Source organism: Mytilus galloprovincialis, chromosome 3 (genome assembly GCF_965363235.1).
Source record: "Mytilus galloprovincialis chromosome 3, xbMytGall1.hap1.1, whole genome shotgun sequence".
NCBI classification, from domain to species: domain Eukaryota; kingdom Metazoa; phylum Mollusca; class Bivalvia; order Mytilida; family Mytilidae; genus Mytilus; species Mytilus galloprovincialis.
This window is the reverse complement of record NC_134840.1, coordinates 76,988,139-77,000,758: the sequence shown is the minus strand read 5'-3', so window position 1 is coordinate 77,000,758 and position 12,620 is coordinate 76,988,139. Positions and strand designations below refer to the sequence as shown.

At 33.3% G+C, this 12,620-nt stretch overlaps 1 protein-coding gene across 1 annotated transcript; it reads right to left on the bottom strand.

The window, feature by feature from the left end:
* Window positions 1-5,148: 5,148 nt before the first annotated feature.
* Window positions 5,149-11,772, bottom strand: LOC143068998 (serine protease HTR4-like). Its single transcript, XM_076243421.1, has 2 exons — window positions 11,403-11,772; window positions 5,149-6,353 (listed from the first exon to the last, which is right to left on the bottom strand). Exons 1-2 carry the CDS (start codon window positions 11,623-11,625, stop codon window positions 5,875-5,877), a joined length of 702 nt encoding a protein of 233 aa, XP_076099536.1. The 5' UTR covers window positions 11,626-11,772; the 3' UTR covers window positions 5,149-5,874.
* Between the last annotated feature and the right edge of the window lie 848 nt (window positions 11,773-12,620).

Below are 12,620 nucleotides of genomic sequence, written 5' to 3'. Positions count from 1 at the left end.
TGTCGTTTTAGAGATAATGCAGTTTGAAGTTTTGCGAGCGGAGGCATGTATTTCTGAATCATCAAGAGCTTACCACTTAAAATGTTTTAGAAATTGAAGAAGTTGACATAGTTATATGTTTGACCAAATACCAAAAACATTCCATGGAAAAAAACACCAAAAAATCAATTTGAAATTTTCAAGTTTTGCATTGACTTTGTAAGTTTCATAACTTCTATTTATATAGTTGATATTGCATCATTATTTGCACTTTGTCAAATGGGGTCATCTGATATATCAAATTGAAGGTCTTAATAAACTCTACTTAAAAATGAAAAATGTAAACCCCCTTTTCATCCCAGGGGGACGGGTGGGGTCATTTAGTGCAAAAATTCAAATTTCTCAGATGGTAAGGTTGTCGCATATCAAATGAAAGAACATAAAGCGTACATTTCAAATTACAAATTGACGTCCCCCAAAAATGGGTTGGATGGGGTCATTGAGTGCAAAAAATAAATTTTCTTTTACTATAGGGTTGTTGTATATCAAATGAAAGGTCATGATGTGTACATTTGAAATATCAAATTCCCAACCTCCAAAAATTGGTTGGATGGCTTTATTAAGTGCAAAAATAAAACTTTTTAGAACATGCCGTTGTCGCATATCAAATGAAAGCTCATCTACCCTGTGTTACATATATCATACTCCGATCTCAAAAATGTAGGCGGATGAGGTCATTAAGTGTAAAAAGCGAAAAATTTCAGAAGGTATGCTTGTCCTATATCAAACGAAAGGTCGTACAAAGAACATTACGAAAACATCACTTTTACAGGAAAGACCTTTCAATTGTTTTACAAACAATTGAGATACTAGTTATGTCTATTTTTACACCACATGTACAAAATACATGAATCAACCAAGACACCATTAATATTAATTGAAATGCACTAATGATAGTCTGAGGAAGGTATTAATATCCCATAAGTGTTTGTTTACCATATATGACAAGTATCATAAATCTGTTGCAATACAGGATTTATCACAAGATTTAGAAAACGCCAGCATCTGGTTTTCGGAGAAACTTACCTTAAGTTGGTGTTTGGTACAATTTATTTGTATTCTAGTATCTTATCATGACATTGTATACTATAACAAAACTCAATTTAAACTTTTCTCAGTCATGGGGTTATAGTTAGCTGTGAACTAGCTCGTTGACAATCCAGTGTGCACACAGACCAGGATAAAAGGGTGCTCCAACCATATGTCCCCATTCAAATGCATTGATCGTCCAAAAAAGGGGGTTCCAACCCCCCGGAACCATCCCCTGAACCTACTATTGAAATGTGTTTAATCCACACCTTTGATATATGCATATTTCATAGTAATAGTTATTTATAACTCACCACAAACCATTAGACTTCGTCACAGAATAAGGACATGTGACCCAGCTGTCAAGTTATTTCATTATCAGCTTTAATAATTTGAAAACTTACGATGATGAAAATGAAATTGCGGATGTTTTTAACAAATTTGAAAAAAACATATTCGGGCCGACACGCTAAAATTTAAAACGTCCTTTTTCACAAGGTATGAGTTCGCAGGAAGATGTGACATTACTGATAAATATAGTATTCGGAATCCTAGTCGACCAAGTTGATTTTTCTTAGTCCTTAATGACGATTGATCTGTATCTGTATATGGATAGGTACGTCACATATTCCTTTCGGCTATTCTGTGACGGGTTGGTCTGCGCAGAAGTTAGTCGCGCTTGCTGAGGAGTGCGGATTTAAACTCCACGGTTGTAGTTACGAACACTACCGAATTCTCTAGGTAGTTCCAATCTACCGCAGTGCACACAAATATTTTACTGGTCAGTCTTACTGTTTGAAACTATGTGACCGCTCGTTTGTTCTTAAGGACTTGTTTGTCTATAATGTTCTTGGTTACAAAGTTATCGAATGTTTATGTCTTTATTTGACGTTTGGGTCTGTGGAATTTAATAATATCGTCTGGTGGAAGCGCTGGTATCTTCCCCTCAACCACTTTGAAAAAGAAGCTCAAATGATTGATTGATGTTTAACGTCACTTTTAACACTATTGTGCTATTTCGTGGCGGTCAGTTTCTATTGTTGAAGCAAGTCGGAGTGCATGTAGAGATCCACTGACCTTCGAAGGAATGCTGTAATAAATTTTGATTGCAGTCGAGCGCACCTACTCCTTAATGTATCGTTCTTATAGTAATAAGGCAGAACATACGATTTATAAGTCTTTGGTTTAGACTGACAGGGGTTCGAACCTAAAAATGCAGTACGTTCTTCCGGAAACAACAGAATTAGTTTATGCAAACTGTCCTTGTTTGAATGTGTAGGTTTTGTTATTATAAAATTGAGAATTGAAACCGGGAATGTCCCAAAGAGACAACAACCGTCCAAAGTTAAAGAGCAGAAAACAGCCGAATGTCACCAATGGGTCTTCTTCGCATCAAGAAAATTCCGCATCCGAAGGCGAGCTAAGACTGACCCGTTAACAAAAGTGTACTAATTCAGTGGAAATGCACGTCATACTCATGAACTAAAATTAAAAAAAAAAACATACAAGAGCGACAAAGGCTTTGTTATTGCATTCTTATATGGTTGAATCATCAAGTCTGTTGGTCCTATAATCGAGAGAAGTTTAATTATACCGTCACACGAAATTTTGCTGTTGTAAATTAGAGGAATTTTTCAATTTCAAATATCTGTCATCTAATTTAAATGCTGTATGTATAAAACTAATAGATGAAATGAAAAATGCATGTATAAATTACGACCTCTGTCTAAAGATTATAAATCAAGTGCTGCCCCCACACGGGAATGCACCGTAATCAAGTACGATTTCAGGTGAAGAGCAAGTATAAATTAGTTTCTGGAAGAGATGTTTAATGGAAAGGTGATAATTTATAACAAAGATTAGAGAAAAGTAAATGCGAATAAAATTACTATTATAGATTAACGCTGGAAGAGACAGCAACCTAAATGTAAAACACCGAAATCTTCATAGCTTCTTTGGATTTAAAAAAAAAAAGTATTATTATCAAGTTTTTTAAATTTAAAAAAAAAACATTTCGCAAATATTTTTTTTTTTTGTACATTTTTTTATGAGGGTCTGGATGCGGTCTACAGAATACGAACTATACCATGAAATTTCAAGAGTTGAGGTTAAAAAGGGGAAAAAATCAAAAGAAAACTATCATTTTGCATTAAGCATGATATCATGCATGGTGTAAATAAGATCATACACGCAACAAATCGGAGTAACGCCCTCGTGCGTATATCTTATACTGATAAAAGATTTTAATGAACTGGAAAATTAAATATACAAAGTATCATTATCAAACCATGCCAATGAAATTGTCAGAATTAAAGGGAAATTATACGATTTGGGAGTATTCTTATATCGTCGCTGGGCTTCTAAAATGTTGTAAATTACAAATTTTTCAAGAAAAAAATATCTCACAAACAGGCTTTGAAAATTTTGGCAAAGTGCATGCTTCCAAAATGTCGTATGTGAACTTGAACATTTTTGTAAATAGCAGTGAAATAAAAACTGTGACATTTCTGGATTATCCAAGAACTTGAATTATTTTCACAGAAATAAAGAAATGTACAATTATTTTTTTCCCAAAGTCATTCTACAACGATTTGCAAGTTTTCATACAACATTTTGGAAGCAAACTTTACAAACAACTGACATTGGCAATTTTGTAATATGTCTTATTTCACACATTCTGATTGGTCTAATTGTTTGCTATTTTGTAATACCAAAGATTTCCTCCCCGCCCAGACCATTGGTTTCAAAAAGTATTTTTAGCCAAAAAAAAAAAAGTCATATACGACATTTTAGAAGCCAAGCGACGATATGTCACGGCACTACCCTCCATGTGGTATGATTATGTTAATTTGTTGTTTAATCTATTTATTAAACATCGTGATTTTGCAACGCGTGTTTTCTGTCCTCTGTATTAATGTTTCATAACAAATCAACGTAGTTTTAAAAATTTCGCTGCAACTTGTAAAAATAGTGCGCGTATTGAAGTGCTTTGTTTCATTGTAATCTTTTTGGCCGACACGATGTGTGATGGTTATGATATAATTAAAGATTTTGTTTATGTCAGCTGTTTAACTTATGTAAACTTGCTTAATTTGTGTTACGAGTTAAATTGTAAACAATATAAAAAAAGCCCTCAGTCACCATTATTATATATTTTGTTCGCCATACGTGCGTTTCCTCTAATCTGTCGATATCTATATTTTGGCAATGCACACGGTCATGTTTTTCTCTAACTGTTAATTAAGTCTTTACACTAAATCCATTGGATGTTGGATATGTCAGACTAAGATACATGATTTTTTTAAATTAGTTTGTATTGGCTTTGAACTGACTGTCAGTAACTGCTAGTACCCTCGGATCTGTATCGTGTTTTTTGTTGTTGTTAAGGATGAGGGATGGATAATACCCTGCCACGTCCTGCCTGCATGTGTTTTTGTATCGATCTGATGAGTAACTAGTATCAAATAATTACATTAGATGTATGTTTCATTATAATACGTTATTCTGATTGGCTAACTGCACATCACGTGCTATTCCCGAAACAATTGTATTAGACAATAACATTTATCATTCATGATGACACGAGGTCCCACAATAAAGTGCACAGGTAAATTAAATGAAAACTTGATTTCATGATTCTAGCTAAAAAAATGTAATTATAAGTATTGAATGCTTCTTTTTGTAACTTTATAGGGTTGTAAAAGCGTTGACCGTGCGAACATTTTTAGTATGAAGCGCTTCCGCGCTTCATACAAAATGTACTTCGGTCAACGCTTTTACACCCCAATAAATTTACAAAAAGCAGCATTCAATTCTTAAATAAATTTTATATTTTGTTCTTATGTTATGCTGTTACACCAATGTCTAGGGATAAGGGAGGGTTGAGAGCTCACAAATGTTTTCATGTTGGGGCCTTTTATAGTCGACTATACGGTATGGGCTTTTCTCGTTGTTGAAGGCCATACAATCATACCACATCTCCTTAGTTTTACATAAAATAACACGTCTCTTTATTTTCATATTCATGAGTTTTTATCACATGGATGAATTTGACTAAGAATTCTAAGAACTAGACTAGAATCTAGGTATTTCAATAATTTTATCTATTTTGCAAATAATACAATTTTAATGAAAGACTTACATTTAAGAATGATTAACAACATTTACAAAAACAATTAACAATCTTGAAAATACATTTATACAATTAATGAACCTAACCGCAGTTGTTTCAAGTCAACAACGAATACACCTCATATAACAGAAATTGCCCGGCACAAAAAAAGTGGTATACATAGAACTACAGAGAACCATATCTGTAAAAATCAGCTGAACGTTTTAATCACTTTCGATCGTTAAGGAAATATTGAGCTTCTCAATGATCAAAATTAAAAAAAAAAAAATCATATTTTTTTTAATTCATTGTGTTTTTTTTTGTGAAAAGGTTAAAGTAAATATTTTGTGAAATTTTATGAACACGAAACACGCCAAATTAATTTTAGTCAAGGTGTTTGGTACCACCTTATATATCCAACCATGCAATTGTGTTTCAGCAGACGAGAGTGCAAGTTTGTTAGAAATATCACAGTTCTGTCGGAATGTACAAACGTCTGTGATTGGTTAAACGCAAATAGTATACTGAATTAAGTTTCGTCTCAGCATCTTTGTTTCATGAAACAATGGTGATTCAAAGGTTCATTATGCAGCAAATACGGTCTTTTGAATAAGTTAAAAGTTTTATACACATGCGGAATTGATACTGGCTGTACAATTGAGATCTTTTGTTTCAGATTATCATATATGATATGATTATCCATTCTTCATGGCAATTTTATTTTTTAAATTATTTTTCTTTCTTTCTTCCATCGTTCTCTTAGCTTTAGGTCCACGTTTACGTCTTCTCTTCGTTCTTCTATTTTTACGATTTTTCTGTTTACGTCTCCGTCTTTTCTTGGATTTTTTGTTTTTACGCTTCAATTGTTTTCTATTTTTTCGTCGTTTAGCACTTATATCAAATTCTGTCTCTTGGTATTGTACATTTGTTCCGTGTTCCTGTGTCCCTACCATTCCGCACGCCCCCTTGTGGGCCATTCGGATGCGTTTTGCTCTGTGACATGACGTAACTCTCAAGTGACATCTAGATTCATACGTATTTCCATCTTTGCCACATACGTGTCTCCGTCGGCCTTTGCATACAAATGGATTCGGACAAGTACAAAGAGGCAATCCTTGCATGTTTTCCATACACACTTTGAACCTGGGACACGACACTTGTTCACATGCACCATCTGCAAAGAAAAAATAAGAATTGCAATTTAATATGGCATAAGAAACAATACAGCACAGGCACTTGTTTCTGTCAATATGGGGTTATCTATCCATACCCGTACGAAAAATCACATGATATGTCCACAATGGACTTGTTCATATACTATTTGCCGAATACAAGACTTAAGAATAGACTAGAGAATTGAAACTTAAAATATGCCAAAGAGACAATAACCCGGAACAGAAAACATGTACACGAGATTTCATTTAGCATCATTAAGAATATAACTGTTTACGTTTCCTTTATCTTCTTGCAGTGACTTTTTGTCAGCCGACAATTTAGTTTCCTTTGAACTATTTTTTGCGAACCAAATATTTTTACTAGCGGTCTGGTTCGTGGTTAATTATATAGTTGGTAGTTACATGTGCTCTATATTAACGAGACTAAAACCAAATTTTGACAAGAACGATTGAAAAAGCCTTTTTTCCATAAAATCGCGACTATATATTAATCATAACATCATGGGCATAGATCGTGAAACTACCTTATCTTTAAACTAGACAAAAATGGAAATTTTGAAAGATTAAATTTCAGTGAAAAATTAAGTCGAATTACGCACTTATCGAAACTTGTTCTTTTTTTTAACAATAGTTCTAACTGCAACACAAACACAAACAACAATCACCACCATCACGCACGCACACACACACAAATTAACTGATTTATGCCGTCTATTTTCTACACCCAATTCATCAGTTAATTATTGTTTTTGAACTTTTCCAAACCCTATAATCAGCGAATCAATATGAAGTTAAGCAATCGACTGGGTTTTTTTTTTTTTTTTTATAACAAAAATTGATACAAAATTGAATTACTGATTATATTTTGTCTGGTCAGGTGTGCCTGGTTGTATTACCCCACTGGAATCCAAAAAGACAAAGGGAAAACTAAAGTATCCATATTGATTACTCTGTTATCAGAATTACGTACGATTTATGGGCTAGATATTAACATTTCCTACAATTAAACGAGTTGTATAATTTCACTGGCTAAAAACGGATATACGTTTTTGGAACTAATAGTTTTGTTTTGGAATCTACATTGGTCTTTTTCATAATAGTCGTAGGCGTGGGAACATGCATATCTTGTGATCGTAGCTATTTTGATTCATTCATAACTTGTCATAAGTGAATGTCGTAGGCTGTTACATTGAAAAATTTCAATACTGCACGTTATCTTTGAATGATCAGCTGCAACTAACTGCACCTTAGATGGAGGTCTCAGTAAAAGTACTTGTGTTTAAACTTAAAAAGTTCGAGATCAGATATAATATGTACTTTAAAAGACAATTACTAGCCATAGTTACAGTGATGAATCATGTTTCCACATTTCAAAAATTTTGCACGAAACTTGGAACTCAATGAAACTGTCACAAACACGTTCGCTATATCACAGGCATTTGTCTCAGAAAAAAAAATCCTATAAACCTTACGTTATATTTAGGTATCTGGCCTTTGTTAGTCTTGTTTTATTTTAATTTTTGTTTCTTGTGTACAATTTGGAAATTAGTATGGCGTTCATTATCACTGAACTAGTCTATATTTGTTTAGGGGCCAGCTGAAGGACGCCTCCGGGTGCGGGAATTTCTCGCTACATTGAAGACCTGTTGGTGACCTTCTGCTGTTGTTTTTTTTCTATGGTCGGGTTGTTGTCTCTTTGGCACATTCCCCATTTCCATTCTCAATTTTATATAGATTTTTTTTCTTTGACAAGTGCCTGTGCGCTATACGAATTAAAAGCAATAAAGTGCTTTAAGATCTGGATACAAAGCTTGAATTCCACAAAGCCGGTGCTGGGGGCCGGCGTAAACTTGTAGTGAGGTGAGAGATTTTTTCTCCGTGTTGAAGGCCTCACTGTGATGAAGAACAGCAATAAAAGCGCTGTTCCTTCGCTTTTTGTGTGTTTTTTCTTTCTTTCTTATACATGTACTTATTTTGTGTCATAAATAGATACCACATTTCCTTTGTTTTTCTACTGAAAAAATGGCTTGGCGTGTTCGGCTTTATAATTCTGCTCATAATTCAAAACAAGACACTAATATAGATTGGACCGTTTGTTTTCACGTTTGAATGGTTTTACACTAGTAATTTTGGGGTCCTTTTTATCTTGTTGTTTAGTGTGAACCAAGGCTCCGTGTTGAAGGCCTTACATTGACCTATGGTTTACTTTTATAAATTGTTATTTGGATGGAGAGTTGTCTCATCGGCACTCATACCACATCTTCCTATATCTACTAAGGTCTCAACACTTTAACCAAAATAGGTGTCTGCACATCTCTATGATATCCTCCTATACACATACTTGTAACAGAAGCTGTTTGTGAATTTTACATCATTTCGGAGTAAAAAAAAATCATATTTTTTAGACGATTTGGAAACCCATATGTTTTCTTCTTTGTCGTTATGATATTACCATTTACTATCAATTAATACCTAACTATATACTAAAGACTGTCCCTTTTACTATATAAAATAAGAGACAATAAACCAATTCAGCTCCTGATATGTTCACTTTTGCTATGATTCAACGGGGAACCCTAAAAGTGTGTAGTGGCGGTTCCAGGGGGGGGGGGGGGTCCGGAGGTTGGAACCCCCCTTCTTTGGCCTATCAATGCATTTGAATGGGGACATATGGTTAGACACCCCCTTTTATCTTGGGTTGGTTTTTTTTAAAATGGCTGGATCCGCCCCTGGTGTGTTCAACTACCTTTCAACGATATTGACTTTAACATATCGGTAGTTTGGTGCCTCCGGATAAAGTCGCAGTACCAAGAGAGGACCAACGATCTTCAACGAGACAACATCACTGTCAATCCTTGTAAATTTTTTTAAAACTTGGTTATTCTTTTTGGGTCGCTTTAGTACATAAAGCTCATTACGTGTCTACGTAGTTATATATCCCTGCATGGTTTCCAAATGTTAAGTTTAAATGTTCCTGATGGAGGTTTATCAAGAAAATCGCTTTGGACGCACGAAATTTATAAAGCGCTATTTCCATTTATTGATATATTGTAATTAAACAGATACTAGCATTGTATTTAGGAACATTTACTCCAATATACTAAACAGACATTGATGAAAATAACAAAAACGGCGTGTGTAGATATTCTGAGGTAAATCGAGGATTTATGATTTTTATCCAATTTGGATATATCTTGTATATTTTTTCTAATTTCTTTGTATCCACGTAAAAATATTTGATTTCACTTTTTTAAGCATCTTGCACAGATCTTGCATTCGCATGAGCGTTTTTCAAATTATTGTGTACAAAAACATTTCAAACCTTATACATAGCAAATTTTTTTAAGAGTGTGGTCCCTCAATTCCTACGAAGTGTCTAAATGGCCAATATTTTTTTTTTTGCATTATGAATAGAACTTCTGCTCATTTCATACAATTTGATTTTTTCCCATCACCTTAATTAATCTCTTTCTTTGAAAGAACATTAGAAAGAATACAATGAAAAGAAGGTATAATGACAATGACAGAAACCCAAAAATAAACAAAACAAAGACACCCAGATGTCAACATCTGACTTTAAATGAGCCTGCGACAAAAGTAACATAATTAACAAGCTGAGTTGACTAGCGTAAAAAAATGATTTCTTATATAATGAACTATACGGTGACCTATAGTTGTTAATGTCTGTCATTTTGGTCTCTTGTGGACAGTTGTCTCATTGGCAATCATCCCACATCTTCTTTTTTTTTTTTATCTATCTAAGGTCTGCCATTTGTTTCTAAGTATGGATAGTAAAATTGGGTTTTTTCTCTGAGTCGTTTAAATCAGTCGAAACTATGAATTATAAATATAGAAAATTAAATATTTTAATCTGTATCATATACCCAAGCGCCTGTGTCCGAAAGCACACAAGAAACAGTTACATTTAACTTAAAAGGGGCTTATTTGGTTCCTGACAAATGAACATGAAGCGGTGTGAAACGATTTCAAGCATTCTTACTTTTAAGTTTTCTTTCAAAATGCAATTTAACTGTGACAGCAATAAACCTTTAAAGATCTTTATTTCCAGACATATATTGGGACAATGATTGGGTTGCTGTCTCAGTGGCATGTAACCCTTGTGATTGCCTATAATTGCTAACAACTATGGGTTGCCTCATATGATAGGCAATCTAAAAAACGTCTCCGCGTATTTTTTATGAAGTTAAAGGGAAACAACTCAAATTTTCTTAAAAAACGAAACCTGAACTGCACCCATCTGTAATTTTCACATCAATTACGCCTATAGAAATGGAAATGAACACTTGTAATTTATTAAGTTTATGAAGGATCTGTGATTCATATACATTTATAAACCACAAGAGTATCAAGTTTCACTAATATTAAGAGTTTTTAATAATCTTAATATAGGTTAATGTTTGATTGACACCTATTCCCCGTACAGACATCACCAACATTTCTTACTTGTTAGTTTAATTTAAAATAAGTTATTACATAACTGTATACTTATCTCCGATTACATTAAAGCGACCATAAAAGTCAGTTTATAATTTATACACTTCTATAAGCCTTAACAATGACAACCGCTCTGCTGAATAAATATGATAAAATTATATGAAAGAATTCAGGGGGTGGCTTTAACACCTTTGTAAGTCAACATTTCGTAATTTATGTAAACAGCATACTTGATGTAAATCTATAATACTTGTCTGAGCTATGTTTTTACATGTACATTTGTCAAATTTCTACACAAATAACGTCTGACACGGTTAATCATGAGCTGATAAATAAATACATGTTTTAAAGACCCAGTCCGTGAGAAAACTATAAAATAGTGTAAAGCTTCTTAAATCTTTCAGTCTTAAGTGTGAAAACAGATATATGTTGTCACTCAATAAACTTATTGATTGAAAAGTAGTTTTAAAACTCATTTTATATCAATCTGATAAAATTATATTATTTACAAATAGAGTTTCTAGGAAAAAGGATGATATGTTTTACACATTATACAATATCATTGGAAAAATTAAGAAAAAAAAAACTCTTACCTTTTTGAGCGTAAGTACTATTGAATCCAATATTTGTCGAACAATCCGGACAACAGCGACATCTGTCTTTCACTATTTCTCCATCACAGAATTGTAATTTTGGACACTTTTTTAAGTCACATTCATTAGGACACGGGGTCTGATACCTCTTAAGAGGTTCTCCCCAAGTTAGGTGGAAGAACAACCACAGTATTAAATTGGATAAAATATAGCTAAGTTCCATCTTATTTTCCCGTCCTTTTTAAAATTATATTTTATTGTTACATTATAAATACGTTTTAACGTCTAACTTGTTCAAAAGACAAAATTATAACATCGCGCAATTTAAAGAACAAATTGGATAAAAGCTCATATGTATCCTATTGGTTCACCTCGGACAATATTAGTCTGTTCCAAGGACAGGGGACAAAGGTAGTCCCGTTCACTTTAAAAACAATATTTAGTGTAAATATATCTAAATACACACTTAATCAAAATCAATTTTAGATATATATTTTTTTTAAATCATAAAAAAGATGACATTATCATTCAAACAAGTCAATATTTTAATATGCAGTTTACAGAATACAGACATCACCCCTTAAAATATAATGGATTTACCTAAGTAGTTTTCTCATCACTATACTATACTTTAATACAATATTGACAAATATGAGTAACTCTATCATTATTCTCATTAATCAAATCAGGGGGATTGTATGCAATATATAGATTACAAGACTTTCGTGATCATCAATAAGAATAGATCGTATGCAACAAGGAATATAATCATTTTCTTATTTATTTCTGATGGGAACCGTCGGGACCAGAACCGTCTGCAATCGGGTTGCATTCCGACTATTGTACCCAGAGGGATTGCACATCAGACATTCCTTTTGAGTTCAATGAACATCAGATATGAGATTATCTCAGATGTACCCGCGGGAATGTCAGAATTTAGTAAAGAAGCTGCAGGAATATTTATTCAAATGTATTCACCCAATGCAAAGATAAAAACAAATTTGACATGCCCAAAAGAAATCCATTAATGTATGAAAAATAGTTTTGTGTTTTGAACAGAGACATTTAAATTCAGTAATCTTCGTTTTGAAGCACCAAAGGATTTGAGGAATGGTATACTTAATATGACTACTCTAATGTGGATAAATGTGTCTGTCTTAAAGTAATCACTATTGGACTAATAGGACTGAGAACATTACAAGATACACATATCATTGT

Bases quoted from the DNA above. Each gene is read 5' to 3' on its own strand.
- LOC143068998 (XM_076243421.1), bottom strand. From the start codon at position 11,625: ATGGAACTTAGCTATATTTTATCCAATTTAATACTGTGGTTGTTCTTC. The intron at 6,354-11,402 runs GTAAGAGTTTTT...TTTTCTTTGCAG, and splicing joins TAGTACTTACGCTCAAAAAG to ATGGTGCATGTGAACAAGTG.